We start from the raw sequence: 26,123 nt of genomic DNA, 5'->3' as shown, positions 1-26,123 counted from the left end.
TGTTTTCTTTACATTACTGTGATAATTGTATTGATTCTCTTTATTCCACACTGCAGTAGTTCATACAATTCTTCTCAAGGTTGTCCAAATTCTTCAGTCTTTTTAAAAACTGTTCAATATTTCACCACATTCCTATAATACAATTTGTTCAATTGTTGTCCATTTGGGTTTCAACTTTTCTCTCAAAGGTTTTTTTTTTTGTTTGTTTGTTTTGTTTTGTTTTGCTATCACAAAAATTACTAATATAAATTTGTATATGGGATTTTTCCCTTAGGGTTTATGCCTAGTAGTGGTATTGTTGAATGAAAGGTACAATTCAGTGATTTTTCTTCCTTATTTTCTTCATCATTCACCTCCTGATTCCTTCCCTTCTGTTTGTGGTTTCCTTGGGGGCTGGTTTTCAAAGCATCTTCGTATCCTCCCACACTGAGCAATTCATAGTTCACCAGCATAGGTCATTTCTGCCTCAACTGACTTTTGAGTTGTTGAAAGTGATGGATACTATATTCTTTTTCTCAGATTTTATGCCCACAGGTCTGGTGCTCTGACCCCTGGGCTGGTATCAGCAGTTGAATTTTCTCTGCCACTGGCAGTGGTGGTGTTTTTGAGTTACAGTTCCTGACAGGTTTTGGCTCCTGATGTGCTATGGTCAACCTGGATGTCAAGGCTGGAACAAAACTTCAGCAGCTCAGATCTCTATAGCTCTGGAAATAGGTAAGGGGGGACTAGGGCTCAGATGATTTTGATGTAAGTCTATATTGTGTTCTTGGGTCTCCTAGAGCAGCCTTGTTGCCAGTTTTGAGGGAAACAGGGGTGCTGAGTGTAAGGGTCAGTGAGCATTAGTTCCTGGGGTTTTTTAAAGGCTTTTTCAAAATTTTGTTTGTCCTTGACCATGGAAACAGCTAAAATTCTTTTATTTTTGGTGCATAATTTCTGTTTTGGAGAGATTTTAGAGATCATGGGTATTGTAGAAAATGTTTAGTCTCCCATCTTGTTGCTCATGTTATAATTTATTTTCCTACCAGATGAAATTAATTTCTTCAATACCCTTTGAGCCCCTCCCTCAGAATGGAGAGGGTGGACATTGAGAGCCTTTCTCAGAGCCTCCATTTAAAAAGGGGACAGCCCTTTTCCCACCTGATTATTCTTTTGGACTTCATAATTTCCTAATATGGTTCCAAATTGTTTTTCAAAATGGTTGGACAAATTCACACCTCCACTAACAGCGTATTATTGTTCCTGTATCCAAACATCATTTACAACATTCCACCTTTTTTTTTATTTTTTTTTTGCCAATCTGATGAGTGTGTTGTTTGAAAATGAAACTAACAAATGAAGTTGCAAGAATGGTCAACTTATTAGTTATACTAGCAGCAACTAATGAATTGAACAATGGTCTTTCAATGTTCAAAGACCCTGAGTGAGGGTTGACAGGATCTTTGAAACTTAAGTGTCTTCCTTCTCATTAGCCTGACAGTACATCTTTTGAAACTCTCCTTGCAAAGATAAAATCATCCCAATTGGTAGATTGAGTTATCTCAGATCCTCCCTATTATTTCTCACTGGATTGTTGTTCAGTTTGATTTTTAAGTAAGTTTCTTCAGGACTTAGGTGAAAGGTAAGTTACACATATGAGGGGTATTAAACCTATGTCAGCTCAACTATATCTTAAAAATAGAATCAATCTTCAGAGAAATGAAATTGAACTTTTTCTGCATACCATAGATTTGGAGCATTCTTTCATTTCTTTATTAACAGTTTGCATTTTTTTTCTTTTTTTTGAAAACTCTGACCACTTACTGGGAAATGACTTTTGCTCCTCTATATCAATTTACCATGTATCTTCATCATTTGTGAGACCTTTACTGAATATTTGCTACATTTTTTCATAAATATATGGCTTCTCTTATTTTAGACATTTTGTCTTGCAAAAGCTTAAAAATTTATAAAATAAACTTATTTTAAAAGATGATCATCTCTAATCCTAGCTATAGTTGGGAAAGATACTTTCTGGTTTTTCTCCCATCCTTCTATTGTCCTCTAATTATTTATATATTACCTTTTGTATTAAAAATGTATATACTTTTGGAATTTATCGAGGCACAGAATATAAAAGTCTAATATATGCTAACTTGCCGTCTGTTTTTTCCAGTCTTTCCAATAGTTTGTGTGATCTATTGAATTTACCAGGCATTTATCCAACAACAAGCCACTTGGCTCAATTGTTTACTACTAAGGTTACCTATTTATGTATTTTTATACTTTTTAATCAGTTTTAAATAGCTCTGACTACTATTGCTTTATAATGTAGTTTGTGGACTGTTCACATTAGCCTTCCCTCCTTCCTCCATTTCACTTTTTAGAAATTTCATTTTAGAGTCTTATTTTGTCTAGTTCAATAAACCCGTTGATAATTGCATTGCTATAGAAGTAAATTTAGTTATTACAGCCATCTATTAGTGCAGCTTATCATGACCAAACTTTCCCTAATTATCTTTATTGCATTCATATAGGTTCTGCTTGGTTGAGAGATTAGTTCTCCAATATTTTATGCATTTTATAGTTATGTCAAGTAAAATTTTTTTCTGTATCTTCCTAGGGTTTTTTATAAAATACAGAAAAGATCATTTTATAGGTTTAATTTATATTTTGCTACCTTAATAAAGTTATTGATTATTTGAGTTTATCTACTGGATCTAAATTAAAAAAATTTTTCGCATGTCTGCAGAAACAATTTTGCTTCCTTTTTTCCTATATACATTTATTTTCTTCTTAGAATGTTACTTACTTAACCTTGTAGTGCTATAAAACTAACTATGGATGAAGGGAAAGTGCTGACCTGTGCAGCAGAGGAAATTTTCTCATCTAGCAAGTTTCCCAGAGCAATTAAATCATAAGTCCCAATCCTTTTAGTCTTTAAAACATATGCACACATGCGCAAATGACTTGGTGTATTTTGTCTAATACTTTCCCAAATCTACTGCCATAAGATATATTTTTAAATGTTTTATTTTAAAATTAACTATTCCTATAGTTTTGGTATAAATCCATTATCATAATGGAATAATTTTTAAATATAACATTTTATTATCTTACTTATTTTGTCAGTAGCCTGTTTTCTCTCCCTAGTTAAAACTATCAGGACCATATTTTTCTTACATTTTACCCTTAATAAGGTTACCTTCCCATTTTTACAAAAATTTATCCAATATGGGAATGGTTCTTTGACTCTTCACTTGTAGGTCATTCCAAGACTCAGATCATTTATGGACTGCTCAATTTCTAAGTTTGGGTTTTTGCCCTATGTATTTCTTTTTGTGTTAAGAAATCTATCAGGGGATTTATAGTTCTGTAAATATTAATCCCATTTTAAGTTTTAATCTTTGTGCCACATAATAGACTATCTTGACAATTTTATTTAATCCCTCATTTGTTATTAATTTTCCCTGTTCTTTTAAAAAAATTGATTTTAAAAATCACATTTAGATTTTCATAAGGCCTCCACTGATCTCTGTAATCTGTTTCTACCATACCATTAGGTTTGGTTTCTGGAATAGTAAACTTTGCTCTCTTTTGTTTCCTTTGCAAAGTAGTATTTCAGTTGTGATTGACTACATGACTCTATTTGGGGTTTTCTTGCAGAAATACTGGAATAATTTACCACTTTCTTCTCTAGTGCCAGATAAGGAAACAAGCAAACAAAGTGAAGTAATCTGTCTATAGTTCTACAGCTAGAAAATATCTGAGGACAGAATTCAACTCAGAAAACTAGGTCTGGGGTCAGGTGGACATCTTCCTGAGCTCAAATATGGCCTTAAGACACTTTTAAATTGTGTGACTCTGGATAAGCCACTTAACCCTTCCTCATCTATAAAATGAACTTGAGAAGATAGTTGAAAATCCCTTCAGTTTCTTTGCCAAGAAAACCCCAAATGGGGTCATAGAGTCAAGATCCAAATGACGTGGTCACAAACCACCACCATCTTAGAAAGCATGACCCTCCCTCAAAGGGATAAGAACAAATGTTTTCAAAGCTTTATCAATATTTTTCTCTTTCATTAGTGTCCCTTCTTTCCTTCTGTCTTTGTCAGACCAGAACTAGAGGGAGTTCCATATTAGGAAATAATTCCAGTTAGGAAATAAGCTGACATCTCCAGAGGAACATCATGAAGATATTTGAGACCATATAAAGATCTGCTAAATTGGAAATTTTGATCTGGAAGATTAGACATGGTGGGGGAAATAAATGTCTTCAATTATTTTAAAGGCTGTCATGAATATAAATTTGGTAAACATTCTTTAAGTATTTACTATATGCAGTTAAGTATAGAGATACAATGACAAAAGAAGTAGTAGTCTTTAGATTCTCCTGAGGGAAGAGGTAGACATACAACTTGTAAAAAAAAAAAAAATATGTATGATAATTATAGGAGAAAATAAAGAGTATTTACAACTAAGTAGAACAAGAAGTTTCCTATCAGAAATGACACTAAGTCTTTAAGATACTAAGAAGCAGAAAAAAGAAAGACATACATTCCAGGCATGGAAGATAAGCTATGCAAAAGGCCAGATACAGATGAGCAAGTGCTGAATTTAAAAGAACAGCTAGTCTAATTTAATCTAAAGTGGAAGAAGGGAAGTACTGTGTATCATTAGCTTACATAAGATAGTCAAATATGATGGATTTTTAAAGCCAAATTAAGTTTTAGTTTATAATAAGTAGCTACTGAAGGTTCTTGAAAAGTCAGATTTGTGCTTTAGAAAGCTTATATTGTGGCAACTGTGTAGTGAATAGACTGAAAATGAATACCTAGGAACCCAGAACCCTATTAGAAGACTGTTACAAGATGGATGGAGATAAGGGAACAGATGCCCTAGAATAATGATGGTGATGCTTTCAAATGAAAGAGGTAAAATTTAATGGAATTGTTAGAGGGAAACAGAAGGAAAGGGTGGAATGTGGATAATGACTTAACAGAAGACAAGGGAAGGCAGATTAGACATATTTTTCTTGGTCTTAGAACTAGAAGCCACAGAAGGAAATTGGGGTGAGGCAAATTTAGGCTGGGTATAAAAAACATGTTTTAATAAATGAAAATACATAACATTTAAAATTCATAGGAAAAGATGGTGAAGTGAAAGGAAGTATTTTTGCTTAGCTCATCCAGCATACTTCCTCCACAAAGAACTTCAAAACCTCTCAAATAAAAAGTCAAGGAAAAATCACAGTGAACCGTCTGTTTTTTCCAGTCTTTCCAATAGTTTGTGTGATCTATTGAATTTACCAGGCATTTATCCAACAACAGGCCACTTGGCTCAATTGTTTACTACTAAGGTTACCTATTTATGTATTTTTATACTTTTTAATCAGTTTTAAATAGCTCTGACTACTATTGCTTTATAATGTAGTTTGTGGACTGTTCACATTAGCCTTCCCTCCTTCCTCCATTTCACTTTTTAGAAATTTCATTTTAGAGTCTTATTTTGTCTAGTTCAATAAACCCGTTGATAATTGCATTGCTATAGAAGTAAATTTAGTTATTACAGCCATCTATTAGTGCAGCTTATCATGACCAAACTTTCCCTAATTATCTTTATTGCATTCATATAGGTTCTGCTTGGTTGAGAGATTAGTTCTCCAATATTTTATGCATTTTATAGTTATGTCAAGTAAAATTTTTTTCTGTATCTTCCTAGGGTTTTTTATAAAATACAGAAAAGATCATTTTATAGGTTTAATTTATATTTTGCTACCTTAATAAAGTTATTGATTATTTGAGTTTATCTACTGGATCTAAATTAAAAAAATTTTTTTGCATGTCTGCAGAAACAATTTTGCTTCCTTTTTTCCTATATACATTTATTTTCTTCTTAGAATGTTACTTACTTAACTTTGTAGTGCTGTAAAACTAACTATGGATGAAGGGAAAGTGCTGACCTGTGCAGCAGAGGAAATTTTCTCATCTAGCAAGTTTCCCAGAGCAATTAAATCATAAGTCCCAATCCTTTTAGTCTTTAAAACATATGCACACATGCGCAAATGACTTGGTGTATTTTGTCTAATACTTTCCCAAGTCTACTGCCATAAGATATATTTTTAAATGTTTTATTTTAAAATTAACTATTCCTATAGTTTTGGTATAAATCCAATATTATCATAATGGAATAATTTTTAAATATAACATTTTTATTATCTTACTTATTTTGTCAGTAGCCTGTTTTCTCTACCTAGTTAAAACTATCAGGACCATATTTTTCTTACATTTTACCCTTAATAAGGTTACCTTCCCATTTTTACAAAAATTTATTCAATATGGGAATGGTTCTTTGACTCTTCACTTGTAGGTCATTCCAAGACTCAGATCATTTATGGACTGCTCAATTTCTAAGTTTGGGTTTTTGCCCTATGTATTTCTTTTTGTGTTAAGAAATCTATCAGGGGATTTATAGTTCTGTAAATATTAATCCCATTTTAAGTTTTAATCTTTGTGCCACATAATAGACTATCTTGACAATTTTATTTAATCCCTCATTTGTTATTAATTTTCCCTGTTCTTTTAAAAAAATTGATTTTAAAAATCACATTTAGATTTTCATAAGGCCTCCACTGATCTCTGTAATCTGTTTCTACCATACCATTAGGTTTGGTTTCTGGAATAGTAAACTTTGCTCTCTTTTGTTTCCTTTGCAAAGTAGTATTTCAGTTGTGATTGATTACATGACTCTATTTGGGGTTTTCTTGCAGAAATACTGGAATAATTTACCACTTTCTTCTCTAGTGCCAGATAAGGAAACAAGCAAACAAAGTGAAGTAATCTGTCTATAGTTCTACAGCTAGAAAATATCTGAGGACAGAATTCAACTCAGAAAACTAGGTCTGGGGTCAGGTGGACATCTTCCTGAGCTCAAATATGGCCTTAAGACACTTTTAAATTGTGTGACTCTGGATAAGCCACTTAACCCTTCCTCATCTATAAAATGAACTTGAGAAGATAGTTGAAAATCCCTTCAGTTTCTTTGCCAAGAAAACCCCAAATGGGGTCATAGAGTCAAGATCCAAATGACGTGGTCACAAACCACCACTATCTTGGAAAGCATGACCCTCCCTCAAAGGGATAAGGACAAATGTTTTCAAAGCTTTATCAATATTTTTCTCTTTCATTAGTGTCCCTTCTTTCCTTCTGTCTTTGTCAGACCAGAACTAGAGGGAGTTCCATATTAGGAAATAATTCCAGTTAGGAAATAAGCTGACATCTCCAGAGGAACATCATGAAGATATTTGAGACCATATAAAGATCTGCTAAATTGGAAATTTTGATCTGGAAGATTAGACATGGTGGGGGAAATAAATGTCTTCAATTATTTTAAAGGCTGTCATGAATATAAATTTGGTAAACATTCTTTAAGTATTTACTATATGCAGTTAAGTATAGAGATACAATGACAAAAGAAGTAGTAATCTTTAGATTCTCCTGAGGGAAGAGGTAGACATACAACTTGTAAAAAAAAAAAATATGTATGATAATTTCAGGAGAAAATAAAAGAGTATTTACAACTAAGTAGAACAAGAAGTTTCCTATCAGAAATGACACTAAGTCTTTAAGATACTAAGAAGCAGAAAAAAGAAAGACATACATTCCAGGCATGGAAGATAAGCTATGCAAAAGGCCAGATACAGATGAGCAAGTGCTGAATTTAAAAGAACAGCTAGTCTAATTTAATCTAAAGTGGAAGAAGGGAAGTACTGTGTATCATTAGCTTACATAAGTAAGATAGTCAAATATGATGGATTTTTAAAGCCAAATTAAGTTTTAGTTTATAATAAGTAGCTACTGAAGGTTCTTGAAAAGTCAGATTTGTGCTTTAGAAAGCTTATATTGTGGCAACTGTGTAGTGAATAGACTGAAAATGGGAATACCTAGGAACCCAGAACCCTATTAGAAGACTGTTACAAGATGGATGGAGATAAGGGAACAGATGTCCTAGAATAATGATGGTGATGCTTTCAAATGAAAGAGGGAAAATTTAATGGAATTGTTAGAGGGAAACAGAAGGAAAGGGTGGAATGTGGATAATGACTTAACAGAAGACAAGGGAAGGCAGATTAGACATATTTTTCTTGGTCTTAGAACTAGAAGCCACAGAAGGAAATTCGGGTGAGGCAAATTTAGGCTGGGTATAAAAAACATGTTTTAATAAATGAAAATACATAACATTTAAAATTCATAGGAAAAGATGGTGAAGTGAAAGGAAGTATTTTTGCTTAGCTCATCCAGCATACTTCCTCCACAAAGAACTTCAAAACCTCTCAAATAAAAAGTCAAGGAAAAATCACAGTGAATGATATTTCTAACCCAGGTCAGAGAAGGACTAGCCAGAAGCATGTTTGGCAGCAATATCACTGTTTCAGTGCCCAAAGAAAGAGAGTTGAGAAAGGGCAATAGAAGAGAAAGAAATCCCAGGGGATTCCTGAAATAGCAGGAATGTGGTGCAGAAATGTACTGCCACTGGGTGGATCTGTTGTCTATTATATCAATTCTGATTCACCTAAGGTGGAGAGAAACAGGTGCAAGTGAACATGGATCTTGAATGTGTATTGAGCAAGGAACAAGTTTTAGAATTGTAGCTATGTGACTTCCTGATTCCAGAAGCGCTAACAAGAGCACAGTTCTAAGCTTCAGCCTCCTTGGTATGCCTGTAGTGGAATAACCAGAGCAAGAGTCCTAGCCCAAAGGATAGCCAGCAGCTCAATCACTATGAACCTGTAGAATCTTTCAGCAGGTTAACTGTGACTGAATTCAGTCTGCTAAAAGGCTCAACCAATCAAAAGCCAACAGACTCAAATCTGGGCCAGGGATTTGCCAAGCTCGACTAAGAGTGTGGTAAACATATCTCCCTAATCATACCACTATGGCAACACTGAAAACTTGCAGAGTCCCAGAATGAGTTGTGAAAGCAAGCAGAAAAATTTAAAAGAACAGAAATTCAGGCCAGACATCTTCCCACCCATCTTTCTGGGCCCTCCCCCTGCCCCAAACTAGAGGTGTACGGAGCCCAACACTGACATAGCTTCAAAGCCTGGAAGCAGTCAGAAAGAATGAGCAAACCCCCTCTCTCCCCACCCCCCAATACTAGACTATATAGGGAAGTCCAAGACTCAAAACACACAAAAGACTTGAAAAGATCAACAAATAAAGCCTCCAAGGAAAATATAGCTTGGACACATGTCCAATAAGAATTCCAAGATGATTTTAAAAGCTGAGAGAAAAAAAATGAAAGAGTCAAATGAGTATATGGAACAAAAATATGAAGAGAATAATTAAGAACTTGGGAAAAGAGGAACAAAGCCTTACAGAAAAAAGAAACAATTTCTTAAAAGCTGGAATTGGTCAAATGGAAACTAATAAATCATCAAGAAATAATAAAGTCCCAAATCTGGAAAAATATGGAAAATGTACAGTATCTCAGAGGAAAAACAACTGATCTGCAAAATAGATCGAGGAGAAATACTTTCAGACACATTGGATAATGTGAAAGCTCTGAAACAAACAAAAAAAGCTTAGATACCACTTTACAAGAAACTGCAATTTCAATAGAAATTGAAAGAATCCATCAGTCATCTCCTGAAACTCCAAAATGAAAATTCCCAGGAATGTTGAGCCACCCCTAAGTAAAAATTTATATATTCTTATTTAGAATAGACCTTCTAATGTAATAGATTGTTTTTTTCTTGACATCTTTTCTTGGTGTTTGCATTTGTCTCGGATCATCAGTGCCACTTCCTGCTTTTGAAGGTGGCATCTGTATCAACTATTCAACTTTTCAAATTTAAACTTTCTAAATGTTTCCACATAAACAGTGTGCTAATGAATTTTAAGCCTCTAAATTTAAATTATATTTTATTAAAATTATTAAATGCTTTACCCTTTTATGTGAGAAAATTGCTATTCAATCTAATAATATAGAGCATTTTAAAATTAATTTTTGCTTCTAATCCATACTTTATTCTAAACAAAGTTCCTTTTATACCAGATATTCTTACCTTTTTTGTGTTATGGAACACTTTGACAGTCTGGTGAAACCTATGGACTCTTTTTAAATGCATAAAATACATAGAATTACAAAGAAAACCAATTATATCAAAATAGTTATAGAAATGTAAAAAAAATAAGTTTATAGATTTTTCCTTAAAAAAAAAATGAAAGCTTTAATTTGAGGTTCTCTCTTATTGACTCCTTGCTCCTTTGCTTTCCTGAAAGAGTGATTTAGTAAATACAGTACTGATAGATATTGAGCTAAGAAAAATATGAATTATTTTAAAATTGTAACTTTTTGGCTTTGGGATTTGGCTATCATGAGCAGCAAGGCAGTCTAAGCATACTCTGATAGCAGTCCAGAACCCTATGGTACATCCATGGAGATGCATCAACAACTGTCTAGTGCCATATGTTTGTATATCATTCCTTGTGTTGCACCTAGAGATACTTTAGTGAGGTCATAAATACACCTTTAAATACAACATTATTATTTAATTCCAAAATAGGTATAACTTAACAGGTATGTAAGAAACAAGATAAGCCTCTGCAAAGGGGTTATCTAAGAGAAGAAGGGCATAAGATGAGGTAAACTTTGAATTTTACTTCTTTCAGAATTACTGAGTCTAGTGCTTTTTAACAGCTTTTGCATTTAAAAACTGTTACTGTTACCAAATGGAAAATTCCTCGGTTTTATGGAGCTAACAAGTAGGACCATGGCAAAATGATTTTTTCCAGGGTTGAACCTGAACTTTGTTTTGAATAGTCAGGAGGAAAACAAAGAATTATTATCAAAATTACTTCATGAAACACAGTTCAAGTCTAAGAATTATTTGAAACCATTATATCTTTTAAGTTTTATATAGGACTTCACACGCATTATTTCATTTACATGCACTGCCACTTACAATCTTGAACAAATTACTCATCCCTCTCTGGGCCTCAGTTTCTTAATCTATAAAATAAGGGAACTGGCTTTCATGATCACCAAGATCCCATCTTACTGGAACTTCCACTAATTACAAATTTATCTGAGCCAATAAATAAACATTGTTGGGAAAGTTACAGAATTGGGCTTTCAATTGGCTACATCAACTACAAAAATATCCATAGTAAGATGCAATGAAGGAAAATTATCTTTAGAAGGCAGAAGGTAGAATTCAAGGGAAAGGGATTTCTGGAATATTAAACCAAAAAGTCAAGAATCAGTTTAGTACCAGAGCAGGGGCCTTATGCCACTAATGAACTGTTTATAAAGTCTCTCTATAATATGAATTCATTGATATTTAGTCAGATAAACACTTTAAATAAAAGTTTTCATGTCATCAATTCAATAAAGTTCACTTCAATAATCATCTTCTGTGTGAAGGACACTGTGACAGGTCCTGGAGAAAAACATTTCTATGTACAACAGTCTTTGCCTTTGTGAAACTTACAGTATAAAGATGACATATCCAGAGAATTATAATTTAAAATAATACACATTCTATTAGGCACAAAGTGCTACATGAAATATGGGGATGGAGTAGGGTATGGAGACCACAGGGTCATGGAAGACTTCAAAAAGGAGCACTTGAGTTAGACTTAAAGGATGAAGAGAAATCAAGTGGTCAAAGAACAATCTAAGCATAGGGAACAGCATGAACAGAAAATGTGTATTGATGGAACAAACTGTCTGGTCTTACTGAAGCAAAGAGTACATGAAGTGAAATAGTATGAGATAAGGCTGGAATGGCAGGCTAATTGTGAATTACAAGTGTGGTGTATATAGCAGGTGTTGGGGTTTCAATTGCTCTCTAGGTTACTGAGAACCATTGAAGATTTTAAGAGTATAAGCATGACCCAATTAATTCTATGTGTGGAAATGGCAACCTCGTAAAAGATGAATTGAAAGGTTAATAAAAAAGGAAAAGATCTTTTACTAGGTTGTAGTATTTTTCTAGGCTGGTGGTAGGAAAGACTTATATTAAGATGAGAAGGGTGGTAACACAGTAAGAAAAGAATGTATAAGTTATAATACAGATATTGCATTCTATTGTCTAGTAGACTGGGACTGCCATTATAGGTAAAACATGTCATTAAATCTCTGTAGTTAAGCATAGACTTACGAAGTTCTCTGTTTATAGAATGGGTTGAATGAGTATTTGTTAAATGACCAAATAAAATAAATGTCAAAAGGACATGGTTAGATAATTGTGTATGAGGTGAGGGAGTCAGGAGAACTAAACATAAAATCAAGTGAGGAGAATGGTAGCACCAATGTCAAATCAAAAGAAACAGCAGGTTTAGGGGCAGAGACAAAAACAAATAAGTTCAGCTTTGGACATGTGAGTTTGAAATGCTTGTGGGACTTTAATGAAATTGTCCTGAAGATAGAACATAGAGGTCTGGAGCTTGGGAGAGAGCTAAAAGCTAGATAATGATCTGGGAGTCAACTTCAGTTTATATAGTTGGAGGCATGGAATAAACGATCCTTCTAAGAAAAAAAAAGACAGAGAAAAGGAACAAGAACAGAACTTTGGGAAATAACTTCCTCAAGCTATCTAGAAATAGATGAGGAACTAATAAAGGAGGTAGAGGAGAAATTGATGCGATTGGAAGGGAATTGAAAGTGTACTCCTTTTAAAGTTTAAGGAGAAACTATAGTTTAGAAAAGTGTTCAATAATTTCAGATAGTATAGCAAGATCAAAGTGAGAATGGAAAGTGCTACTACACATGCTAACTGGTAAATTCTGAGAGAATTATTTTGTTAGACATGTTAGGATGAACATAAACAAGAAGTGCACAGAGTGAAGTGTATTTGGGCTGCAACCAGCAACACAGTACCCACACTCATGGATTCACTGAAGTACTGTCAGGATGAGGGGTTTGAGTTTCAGAAGACTTCTCTCCAATGTGACTTTTCTGATGACTAAGGGATGGACTGTGGGTGAAGGTTTTACCACTTTTATTATTTTTAAGAGGTTTCTTACTTGTATGATTTCTCTGATGATGACTATGTTGTCGGCTCCATTTATGTGGTTCCTTTCGACTATGGGTTTTGAGATGGGAAGTAAGGGATGAATTGTGTTTGAAGGCTTTCCCACATTCATTACATTCATAAGGTTTCTCTCCCGTATGAATTCTCTGATGTACGGTAAGATGGATAATCTGAATGAAGGCCTTTCCACACTCATTGCATTTGTGAGGTTTCTCTCCAGTATGGATTTTTTGATGGCAAGCAAGAGATGAACAATTACTGAAGCATTTACCACATTCATTGCATTTATAAGGTTTCTCCCCAGTATGAATTCTCCGATGGTTTTTAAGGGATGATCTATGGTTAAAGGCTTTCCCACATTCATTACAAGTATAAGGTTTCTCTCCAGTATGAATTCTCTGATGGTAGGTAAGGTAAGAACTATCCATGAAGGCTTTGCCACATTCTTTACATTTATAGGGCTTTACTCCAGTATGGATTCTTAGATGGGAACTAAGAGATGATCGGTGGTTGAAGGTTTTGCCACATTCATTACACATGTGAGGTTTCTCTCCAGTATGAATTCTCTGATGTACTGTAAGTTGTATACTCTGGATAAATACTTTTCCACATTCGTTACATATATGGGGCTTCTCATCAGTGTGAATTCTTTGATGTACAGTGAGCTGTGTCCTACGTATGAAGGCTTTCCCACATTCATTACATTTGTGGGGATGTTCTCCAGTATGAATTCTTTGATGTGCAGTAAGTTCTGTGTTCCGGATAAAGGCCTTCCCACATTCATTACACTTGTGGGGTTTTTCTCCAGTATGAATCCTTTGATGTACAGTAAGCTGTGTACTTCGTCTAAAGGCCTTCCCACATTCATCACACATATGAGGTTTCTCTCCAGTATGACTTCTCTGATGTACTGTAAGTTGTATTCTCTGGATAAAGGCTTTCCCACATTCATCACATTTGTGAGGTTTCTCTCCAGTATGAATTCTTTGATGTACAGTAAGTTGTGTGTTGCGGATAAATGCCTTTCCACATTCATTACATTTGTGAGGCTTCTCTCCAGTATGAATTCTCTGATGGTAAGTAAGTTGGGTGCTCTGTCTAAAAGCTTTTCCACATTCATTACACAAATGGGGTTTCTCTCCAGTATGAATTCTCTGATGTACAGTAAGTTGTGTGCTTCGCCTGAAGGCCTTTCCACATTCATTGCATTTATGGGGTTTCTCTCCAGTATGAATTCGTTGATGTACATTAAGTTGTGTACTGCGTCTAAAGGCTTTCCCACATTCATTGCATTTATGAGGTTTTTCTCCAGTATGAATGCGCTGGTGTTCAGTAAGGCCAGTTTTTTGACTGAAGGTCTTCCCACATTTGTTGCACTCAAAAGTTTTTTCTCCAGAATGGAGTCTATGGTTTTGAATAAAGTCTGTATTATAGCTAAAAGATGTTTCACATTCATTGAATTTAGAAAGCTTTTTTGTGGAGGAGATTCTATTGTATTTAACTATGTGTGACTGTTGACTAGAACTCTTTCCATAATCATCACATTTACTGGGACTATTTCCTACAGAAATTCTTTGTTGAGGAAAAATGGTTGATTCCTGATCAAAGCTTTTCCCAAATTTATATTCATGGTTTCTTGTTTTACTGGAACTTGTTCTATGAGTTAATTTTCCATATTTGGAATGCCCCTCCGACCTAATATCATATTCCCTAGCTTCTCCCAACACAGGACCCCAGGAATTATCCCATATGAATGTTTCCTTGGATGATTCTTCTATAAAAATGCCCAACTTCCAAGCTGATGCCTTGATTTCAGATCGTTCAAACATTTCCCCACCTGGAATAAGTAAAAGATATAATTATTCTGTCCTTGTTGGGAGAAAGAAAGCAGCTATATTTGGTTCTGTATTATCCAACAAAGAGGATCATTCTACTAACAAATAGACTTGATATTTGGAATACCTGGCTCCAAGTTCTACCTCTAGTAGATCACTTGCTTGTTGGATTCACTTGCTTCTCTTCTCCTCTATTCCCCCTCCCATGTAGATTCACTTGCTTCTCTTGTTTTCTATTTCCCCTTCCCTATCACTTTCATTCCTAAGAAGTCTCTAAATTCATCAACCAATTCTATTCTACATTTTCATTCAACCTCAGTAAACCACAGGGAGGATTAGGATTTAGATTTTACCATCATCCATAATTATACTACTGCCATGTTCTTAAATTTGGAAATTCCTTTCTGTTCATAACCTCCTTTTCTTCTTCCTCTATCTGCCTGTGTCTCATATCTACTAAACAGCTGTTTGTCCTCTTAATCACCCTTAGCCCCTCCACCCCTTCTGGTTCTCCCTGTCCACCATTTTTATATTAGTTGACCAGTTCAAACTTGTACCCTTCTTTATCTCAATCTCTTGTACTTAGGTTTTATTGTTGCTCACGTTTTGCCAATAAATGAGTTGTCAGAGGGACAAGGTAGAAGAGTAAATGCTAGTGAACAGGTGCATGGGCCTTTGAAGATAGTTTCTTGGCCAACAACATTTGAGTTCCATCCCCATCACTAACCAGCCAATTAATAGCACAAATCTACCTGATTTAACCTTACTCACCAAGAGAGGAGCCCCTTTGGACTTTCCTTTCTGATATCCATGGTGCTTCTCCTTGTTCTAATTGGTAGATAATATCTGGTTTGGAAATTGGAACCCCTGAAATATGGAGAAAAAACAGGAAATTTCTGAAGAGAACTCAGAATTCTAGTTCTTTCTTCTTCAGAAATTCACCCCCAAAAATATGACTAAAGAGTTGTTAAAGTTCCTAAACTTAAAAGTGTTGCATTGATGATCAGTTTCCATTATAAGGAAGGTAAGCATCTTGTTTTATTGTGCACTAGCTGGACTACATATAGAATAATATGTTGAATTACAGAAATCATATTTTAGGAAGGAAACAGATAAAACAGAATGCATTCAAGAAGGTAAGAAGAACAGGGTGGCTACTAGAGAGCATACCACAAGGCTTTTTTAAAAGTGAGGTTATCAATTATGTAAAAGATGAATCAAGACTTATTTGGCTTATTCCCAAAGGGAAGAACTAGGAAAGAACAAGGTAAAAAATTTTTAATAAATAGATTTATCCAAATATTATAATAGGCTGTCTCAATAGGTAGTGGGTTTTCCTTCACAGGAAGTTTTTAAGTGGAGATGCATGATCACCTGTGAGGATGTTGTAGAGGGGATTGCTGTTTAGGTATAGACTGAATTAATCTTAACTGCCTTCTAGTTCTGAAATTGTGTGTGTGTGTGTGTGTGTGTGTGTGTGTGTGTGCACGCGCGTGTGTTCTGGGGATAGAGAGAGTGGGGGTAAAGTGAAGATGTGAAGAGCAGTGGTGAAAGCTAAACTGGGCTGCAGAAAAAATGTAGAATAAAAAAAGAAAATGAATACATTAGCGCTTTCCAGTTTAGAAGGTTGGAAATATTTCATGGCTTCAGTCATTTACATTGACACTTTTGGGGAGGACCGCTGATCTAAGGCATCAGAGAATGAGACAAGCATAGTATGAAAAATACCATAATGAAGCGGCCCATTTCCAATTCTTAGAACAAAAAGCAGAAAACACTCCATTTATTAACTATGAAGGGATTATAAATCTCTCATCCCTGTAAGCAAACTATAACCCAATGAAATGCATTAGGTACTTTTTATACCTTTAATCAAGGATTAAAAAAACATTCTGAAAAACACATTCTGAGCATCAGAGAAAAGCCATTCTTACCCAGAGAAACAAGGTTTTTATAGTTCTCCAACATCACTTCTCTGTACAAGTCTTTTTGAGAAGGGTCCAATTGTTGCCATTCTTCTTTAGTAAAGTCTACAGCTATATCCTTGAAAGTTACTGTTACCTGGAAACAGTAAACATATTCTTACTTAATCAAGGCTTATTATCTCTTTATATTAAGTCAGGAATGGAAGAATTTACTCTTATACATTGTTTACCAAGTAAAGACCAGGCATATAAAACTCTCTGCACAAAATTCCAAATCATACAATTATAGAGCTTTATTGCAATGCTTAAAATTAACACTAACAATCATATTCCAAATATTAATTTCTAATTAGATTCAGCATGGTAGCTAGTCTCTATTAGAATATGAGTTAGTCAAACTTGACTAACAAATAAATATATTCCACTCCCCCTGTTCTCCTCCTCCCCGCCCCCCCCCCCCCCCCCCCCCCCCCCCCCCGCCCCGGGTTGACTTGTAAGCAATGGTAAATGCTACAACCACCTCTGTTATCAGATTGATGGAGACAGTCCAGAAGTCTGAGCCTACGAGCATTGGGAACAACAATGCCTCTCCTTCCCTTTTTCCCCTTCCCCCTTTCCTCTACCCAAATCACCAGAAGTGATTCCAGCTCAACACCTACAGACATTAGTGAGGAGAGAAATCATTGAGGAGAGGGGGCCCCACCTTCCTTATCATCACTACCAGCAATCAACAACTATAACAATTAGATGGGCATAGGAGTCCTAGGAGAAGTAGCAACTCATAAACCACTGGTCCTACATCCAGCCCAGTTATCCTCTTGGGAGAGAGGCAACTTTTGTGAAGAAGGGCTCAACCCTTCCCACCAAGTATCACATACAGGGCAGACAAGCCAGCCAAGCTGAAGCATCTATAACAAGCATTTCCTAAGGAAAGAAATATAAGCTATATAACATATATAATATAAAGAGATCACATATAACCAATTTCTATATATCTAGTAGAAATAATAATAGAAAAGCAAGCTAAAATAAATCTGAGGCTGCATTTCAACCCTGTCAGATTGACAAGTATAACAAAAAGGAAAATAAATGTAAGGATCTGGAAAAAAACAGGCACAGTAATACACAACTGGGAGAGTAGTGAACTAACCTAACCATTCAAAAAAGCTATTTGGAACTACATCTAAAAAGTCACTAATTTTTCTTTTCATTCTTTTTGATCCACTGATACCATACAAGGGTCATCTCTTCAGGTGACACATGCTAGAAAGAGGAGATATTAAGGGAAGAAGATGAAGTGATCTCAGTTTTTTGGTGATATATTAGGCAAAGTCTTTAGCTGAGAGAATAGGTGGAAGGGATACTGTTGGAGGGTTGTAGAGAGACAAAAAGATTTGAAGTAGCTATTGTGGTGAGAGAGTAAACTGATTACAGAGATATAAAAGGATTGCTTTGCTACAATGAGGAATCAGTTGAGATCATCTAACCAAAAAAAATATATATATATATTTTGGTAATGACAAAATTCTGTTCATTAGCCCACAAATGGTGAAGGGGGTAGAAATGTTTAGTCAGTGTTCAGCAAGGTGTGATCAGTAATAAGACAAAGGACAAGAGAAGATAGCATAGAGTTGAACTGATTCACCCAGGAGCTGAGATGGGAAAGGAGAAAAGTGCAGTCCTATAAAAACTGTGGCAAGAATATTATAGCTCAAAATGGGCTGAGGCTGGCAGGAGGAGATAATGATAAAAGGAATTTTTGTGGTTGTTGCTGTTGAGTCTGCAAATTCAATAAAGCTATGTTTGTTAGAAAAGAGAGGAACAAAGAAGGAGAGGACCTTTGCTTGAGTGGATGGGATGATATATGACAACTAACAATGGAAGGTAGAACTATTCAGTTTGTATTTTGTTTTTTCTGCAAAAGAAAATAAGATGGGTTTTCTTCCAAAAATAATCTTTGATTCTGATTGATATGGGAGGGATGAGACATCATTATATAAATAAAACATACTCTTCATATGATGGTCTTTTTCATGAACTTGAAGGAATTTCTCTTTGTAATTTTGAAGGTTAATAAAGATATATATATTTGAAAACACAGCACAGAATTTTAAACTTCCCATTAGGGTTCTATAGGTTCTTTTCATTTACAAAGATATATGAAAATACAGGGAATAAAATTATATTAGCCCAATGTGGAAAGGAGAACATTTCTTCAAAGACTTTAGATCTGATTTAAGAACTCAAGAATTATTGCTTTTTTCTATTATTTCAAGGATAAAAGTAATGATAAATAATAATAGCCAGCATCACAGGGAGTTTTAAAGTTTGTACAGTGTTGTACACACAAAGGTTTGTAAAGTGCTGTATATATGATCCTTATAACAACTCTGTTACTAGCATACTTATAACAATCCCAGGTACTAGTATCCCCATTTTATAGATGAGGAAACTGAAATGAAGTGACTTGTTCAGGTCAGCTAACAAATATCTGAGGCTTTGGTGTTCCTGATTCCAAGTTCTTCATCATTCTTACCCACTTTGCTACCTAGTTGTCTACAAAGCCTTCACTTAACACTTCACAATATGAAATCAAATGACCAATTCCAGACATTTCACAATTTGCCCCTTCACATTATACTATAGTATAATCTTTTAAGACTCAAGAATATAACTTATCTGATTCAGGTGACTTGAATAATCAAAGGCATCAAGGTGCTCTATTACTATGACTTATTTACCTAGGGTATCAACTCTCTTTTAGGTATTTATCATCCATAAAATCTATAATTTTTATTCTCTCAAATCTACAAAGTCAACCCCAAACCCTCTTTTTATAATCAACTGACCGAACAATTCTCCTGGATGTCACGCTGATATATCAAACTAAATATTTTTTTTTCAATAGTATTTTATCTTACCAAATACATATAAAGATAGCTTTCATCATCCATTTTTGTAAAACTTTGTTTTCTAAAAATTTCTCCTCCTTTCCCTTCCCTTCCCCAAGACAGCAAACAATCTGATAGGTTAAATATGTGCAATCCTTTTAAATATTTTCATATTTGTCATGTTGTGTAAGAAAAATCAGATCAAAAGAAAAAGAAAAATCACAAGAAAGAAAAAAAAAAAACAAAAAGGTAAAAATACTATGCTTTGAACCATATTCAGTTTCCATGGTTCTTCTCTGGATGTGAATGACATTTTCCATTCCAAGACTATTGGAATTGCCTTAAATCATTATATTGTTGAGAAGAGCCATTCCAAGTCTATTGAAATTGCCTTAAGTCATTACATTGTTGAGAAGAGCCAAGTCCATCACAGTTGATCATCTTGTTATTGTTGCTACTATATCTAATGTTTTCCTGTTATTGTATACAATATTCTGCTCACTTCACTCAGCATCAGTTCATAAGTCTTTCCAGGATTTTTTTAAAATCAGCCTGCTCATCATTTCTTACAGAACAACAATATTCCATTACCTTTATATATCTTAATTACTTATTCAGCCATTTCCCAACTAATGGGCATTCACCAATTTCCAGTTGAATGGAATAATTCTAACAAAATTCATTATCTCCTCAGCCATCCTCATCATTCAACTATTCCTATTCTTGTCAAAAGTATTATTACAATCACCAAACTTCAAAATCTTGTCACTCCTCGGAATTCAAGCAATATTTCTCCCCAGCATCTTTCCTAACTGTCCACTTCTTCAGACTGTCCCTCGCGTCAGTGAACAACTTGTGCTGCAGGTGTGGCTAGCATGTAGAGCTATCGATAAAGGTTTTGCAGATAGCTACAAAGGAAAAGTCCTTTATATTTATTATAATTATTCTTTTCCTCAAAAAAGCAATGAGAAGTTTATTATTACTGACATTATTCCTTTTTACTTTTTCTTCAACTGAATCAGTGGAGCAAATGAAGCATTTCCAAACCTTTTCTTAGTAAATTCTGTTATTTTCCGCTCTCTTTTAAAGACAGTCATTTCAGGGAAAAGCTACTGAAGGCCTCTTCTTACAAAGGTAAAGAAATGCTAAATAACTTTTAAATCTAAAGATCATTTCCCCTCGTTAAGAAATGGAAATACTTGTTAGCCAGGATAAATATACACTTGTATTAGGAAAATATTAAATAAATCAATAGTGGTGCCATAAATTAGTTAGTAGTAGTATATGTCTCACATGAAACATATTTTATTACCTATCATCAAACCACATTATTTAAGTAATGTATCAATAAATTTTTTTATGTCTTTTCCATTTATAGGTATTTTATTATTTGAATGACTTTAATTAGGAAATCATGTTTTAAAATAAGAAAATATATACATGCACACACCTGGATAAATATAAACATATTCTTTGTAAACCCCTGGTTTTGATAAAAGGCCTCAGTGGTCAGTTGTCTTTAGCTTTGCTTTGGTAATTCTGACCTTTAACCTTGCACTTCTTCTAAAAAAGCTAAAAGCCAACAAAGAGAGGGAGAAAGTTTTCTTTGCTATCCTGGGCCAGAGGACAGATCTCAATGTCTCTTTAAAAACTTAAGTCCAGTCTTTGAAAAAAAAAAAAACAACTTGGAATTAATAAAGGTAAAATTTAATTTTGGCCTCTGACTTCCTGAGCTTCAAAGAATAGATATTAAAAATGGGTAAAATTTATTAAGAACAACATAACCTATGTGAAGAAGTGAGATCCTTTTCTCCCACACAAATAAAGGTCCCAAAGCACATTTTTTTTGCTTTCTTTATGGATCTACTTCCCAGCTGTTGGTGTTTATACCACTAGATTCTGTAATAGGCCCAAAGTTGGAGATTGTAGCAAACCTGAAAGAACATACCCCTTATTAGAACTACCTGAGGCCTTACACTGCCACATTCATTTCCATTTAAGATTAAGTACCAGCCAGTTGATACTATGGTTATCAATCAAAGAAATCTGACTTCAAATAGGGAGTGAGGGAGAAGGAGCATTTATTAAATGCCTTCACTTTGCTAATTGCTTTACATAAATATCACAACCTTGGAAGGTTGTTATTATTCTCATTTTATTGTTGAGGAATCTGAGGCAGACAAAAGTGAAAGGGTCACACAGCTTTTAAGTATTTAAAACTTGATTTGAACTCAAGTCTTTCTGACTCCAAGCTTAGCATTCTATACATTGTGCCACCTGACTTACTTCTCTGGTGCTCACTGAGTTACCACAAAAGTCACTTATTTAGGAAGTATTTCCAACTAAAGATGAGGATGAAAAAGAGAGCTTGATCATCTCTTCTAAACTCCAACTCACAGAGAGGAAGACTAGTTAGGAGGCTACTGAACTAGACAAGGTGATGAGGGCCCTAGTTAAGAAACAGTATAGTACCACTGTGAGTGAAGACAATGTGAGGGCTACAAAAGATTTGATGGAAACAATATAAGTTAACTTTGCTCAATAATAATTTGTATCTCTGTGTGTGTGTGTGTGTGTGTGTATCTTTGTTCATTGATAAAAGGCTCTTTGAAGGTAGAAAGTGGATCTTGGAATTCTTAGGTTTGTTTTTCTTAAAACATTTTAGCTCAAAATAAAGAAAAGGGAGATATGGATGAAAAATGATAGTATTGACTTAACCTTTAGTTAACATTGAAATTTTGCAAAATATCATATATTAATTCATTTGATCACTAAGTAGGTCAGAAGATAAGGAAATATCAGGGCACAACAACTCTCAAAGACCACCTAAGTTATAAAGCAGATCAGTTTTTCATGGAAGAAATAAAGCAAGCTTTATTAAGTTCTTACTTTGTACCAGAAAATACACATATAGATTAAAATTACAAATTTTTGCTAAATAACTAATGTAGATAGACATTCATTATCTACATTATTATCCTGAAATTGTCCCATGTATGCAGATCTGTATTATTCAAAGTTATAATATGTAAGATATGGTAATTTGTTCCAAGACAATGAAAATATGCAATGTGAATCTCAATAATATGAGCAGACTTCAGGGGGTTTTATTATTTAAACAAATAGAATGAGCTTTACTATAAGCATTAAGGATTGTATTATCTTCATTTCACAAATGAAAAAACAAGCAAAAAGGTTAAAAGATACCTATGTTAAGTCTAGGTCTTTGCTCACTCTTTCTGCTCTGCTACAATGCTTGAGTAATCAAAAGTTTATAGAAAAAGGAGAGTGATGATGAGGAAGGATACTAAATGAGACAAAGACAGGCATTTTCTAGAGTTTAGTGGTTTTGTGGGAAAAGTACAGAACTGGATATTGAGAAACCTAATCTAAATGCCACCTCTGGGAAACGAGGCCAAAATTTAAGGTCAAGGGTCCAAATTAAAGGGGCTGTACTAGATAATCTCTAACATCCCTTCCAACTTTCACAAACTAATAACTACCTAATTTGCCAGAATATGCCATTTTCTTGGGAAAAGCAATTAGGGTTTAGGTCTCTGCACAGAACTTTCATGGGCAAGAAAAACTGAAGTCTACAGAACGAAAAGCATCCATACTCTGAGAACTGAGATAACATTTGAGAGAAAATCCCAACTTACCCGGGACCTGGCTGTTAGGATCATTCTCTCCTCTTCTTCCACTATATTCTGTCTTGAAAAAAGGCCAGAGCCTTGAGAAGGCAGAGCTGGGAGAGAAAAAAATAAAATAAAAAATAAAAAATAAAATATTTTGATTTGCAGTACCCCAATTCACTAAGCTATAAATGCCTACATGTTAGGTAGGTATTATCCTGAGCTCCTTAAAGGAGAGCTGGCAATATCAGGAGCATATACAGACTGGCAATATCAGGAGCTGGCAATATCTGAGAAGAAACTCAAGAGTTTATTTAGAAGTCCAACAGGCTCTAAGGGACACAGCTCAGGCCTGGAAATCAGAACACATGGGTTAAATTCATAGCCATACCCATTATGTGAAGTGGATGCTGCACTCTGCACTTTAGGCGTCTCATTTAGTCAGTGGCTCAGTAGGCCTAAAACAGAATTCATTATCTTTCCTCCCAAATCTTTTCCAAATGTCCTTATTTCTATTGAGGGTGCCAATATCTTTCTTATCTTCTTAGTTTTCAACTCCGCTGTCCTCTTTTGACTTCTTATACTCCCTCATCCCACACATCCCACAGTTGCCATATTGTGTTTTTTAATGTCCACATCACTCACATCCATCCTCTTCTCATGACTCACATTAGCCACCATTTTTAATATAGGATTTTGTTACCTCATACCTGAACTAGTAAAATTTGCTACAAATTGGTCTTGCAATATAGTCACTTCTCTATTTAACATGCTTCGTTTTGTTAGGGAGTCCTTTGTTTGTAAGGGGAGTCCTTACTTCCCCTAGGATTAAAAAAAAACCCAAAAACTAAAGTTTGGTTTCAAAAGCTCTTCACAACTTAGTATTAAACTATTTCTCCAGCTTTATCGCTTTCTTGTCTTCAACCTCTCTATCTATCCTCAAATGCATCTCCTAGCACTAGGGATGTCTCTTGAGATGCTCCTCATGCCTATAATGTGCTACTCCCTTCTTACCTCCATCTCATAGCCTCTCTCACTTTCTTCAGACTCAGGTCATCTATCACTTTATATATGCTTTCCTGATCTCCCTCAGTTGCTAGTGTCCCACCTCTCTAAATCATCTTATATTTATATATGTACAAGTTTGTTTCCACCAAACAGAAGGTAAGCTCCTCAAGAGCAGAAACTTTCTAATGTTTAATCTTTGTTCTTGACATAGTGTCAATTAACTTTTCTAGAAATCACTTTCCTCAATCTGTATAAAGAGGGGATTCAACTAAATCTCTAAACTCTAAATCTACGATTCTATACAATGTTTGTGGTTAAATAGTATAAATTAAAGTCCTTAAAAGGAATCTGACTCAGTTGGAAAACAACAGACAAAATAATAGCCATACATATAAAATACTATATTACATAAATATGCTATATATATTATTTACACTACTATATATTATATAACATATTATACTACTATATAATCACATATATGCATATTATAGTGCCTTATGATTTGCAAAGTACATTACAAATATTATCCCACGTTATCTTTACAACTGTTCTGGAAGGGAGCTGCTATTATCCTCACATTACAAATATTATCCCATGTTATCTTTACAACTGTTCTGGAAGAGAGCTGCTATTATCCTCATTTCAGATGAAGAAACAGAGGCAAACAGAAGTTAAATCACTTGATGGGGAGTACAAGGCGAAGTTGAGTGTCCGAAGCAGGATTTTGGTTTTCCTAATTCCAAGGTCAATGTTCTTTCTTAACCAAGCAAGCACAGCACACTCCTCTCTTCAATAGTAACGAGGAGAATTACTAGTCTTCACCCCAATTAAAAGGATAGTTTATCTTTGGGTACCGATTCAGATAGCCCACAAGCCTAGGAGTCGGCAAGCCCAAATCAAAAATTTCACCGTTCAGTCTCCCACATGACCTTGGGAGTCACTTAAGCTTTAAGAGCCCAAACTTCCTAGAAGAGGCCTTGGAGTCTTCGGGGATCCCTTCCATCTGAAGACAGAATGCCAGGATCTCTGTCCCTTTCCACTTCCCACCAACCGCACTCTCTGCAAGCAACATTCCCTCTCCCCCAAACCCAGAGGTACACACAGATACAGATGGAGACCCAGATATGTAGATGCCTCGCCCCCCACTTCGCCCTTCTCCTCTCCTCAGGCCCGGCAGGGCAGGCTTCTACGCAGACACACATACAAAGACAGTCACCTCACCGCCCCACGTTCCCCGCTTAACTCCGCCATCCACCCTCGGTTATACTGCAGTAACGGACCGCGCGCTTCCCCAGGTCAGGCAGGACACGCTTCTCAGACACTGACACACAGGCCCGCAGGGCACCTCTGGCACACATGCATACACACACATCCCATAGGGGACATAGGTATTACACACACTCCCTCTCCCCCAGGCCCTGCAGGGTATGCAGCTCACAGGCACGCACACACACACAGACTATAACACTCTTTCCCTCTGCCCCAGGCCTTTCAGGGCACTTTCATACACGGACACACACCCTCCATAGGGCACGCTGGTGTGGCACATCAGCGTCTTCCCCCAGGCCCTGCAGGGCACGCACATACACACTGGCCCAACCCCTTCCCTCCCCGTACACCTCTGCTTCTAGCAGCGGGGGCCGCCGCCTTCCAGCCAGGCAGCGAGTCCTGGGGCTCGCTCCTTCGCTCGCTCACCCATCCTCCTGGCTGGTGGCTGAGTCGGGAAGGAGAACAAAGGGCCGAGGACAGCCCACTCCCACGCGGCCCTGCACGGACTGGTTAGCTCCGTCAAGATCCGCACGGACGCTGCGTGA

General features: G+C 35.5%; 1 protein-coding gene across 1 annotated transcript in view; it reads right to left on the bottom strand.

Annotated features, from left to right (window-relative positions):
- Window positions 1-10,863: 10,863 nt before the first annotated feature.
- LOC127547965 (zinc finger protein 420-like) overlaps window positions 10,864-26,123 on the bottom strand; it is a 15,400-nt gene continuing 140 nt past the window's right edge. The window contains exons 1-5 of the mRNA XM_051975099.1: window positions 26,005-26,123; window positions 23,326-23,411; window positions 16,785-16,911; window positions 15,622-15,717; window positions 10,864-14,852 (exon numbers count right to left, since the gene is read on the bottom strand). The exon at window positions 26,005-26,123 is cut by the window's right edge and continues 140 nt beyond it. Of these exons, the coding sequence (XP_051831059.1) occupies window positions 12,868-14,852; window positions 15,622-15,717; window positions 16,785-16,911; window positions 23,326-23,411; window positions 26,005-26,008 (2,298 nt within the window). The 5' untranslated portion in view covers window positions 26,009-26,123 and the 3' untranslated portion in view covers window positions 10,864-12,867. The remainder of the gene's footprint in view (window positions 14,853-15,621; window positions 15,718-16,784; window positions 16,912-23,325; window positions 23,412-26,004) is intronic.

The sequence above is a fragment of the Antechinus flavipes genome, chromosome 2 (genome assembly GCF_016432865.1).
Source record: "Antechinus flavipes isolate AdamAnt ecotype Samford, QLD, Australia chromosome 2, AdamAnt_v2, whole genome shotgun sequence".
Lineage (NCBI taxonomy): Eukaryota > Metazoa > Chordata > Mammalia > Dasyuromorphia > Dasyuridae > Antechinus > Antechinus flavipes.
The sequence above is the reverse complement of the archived record's forward strand: the minus strand, read 5'-3'. Positions and strand labels throughout refer to the sequence as shown.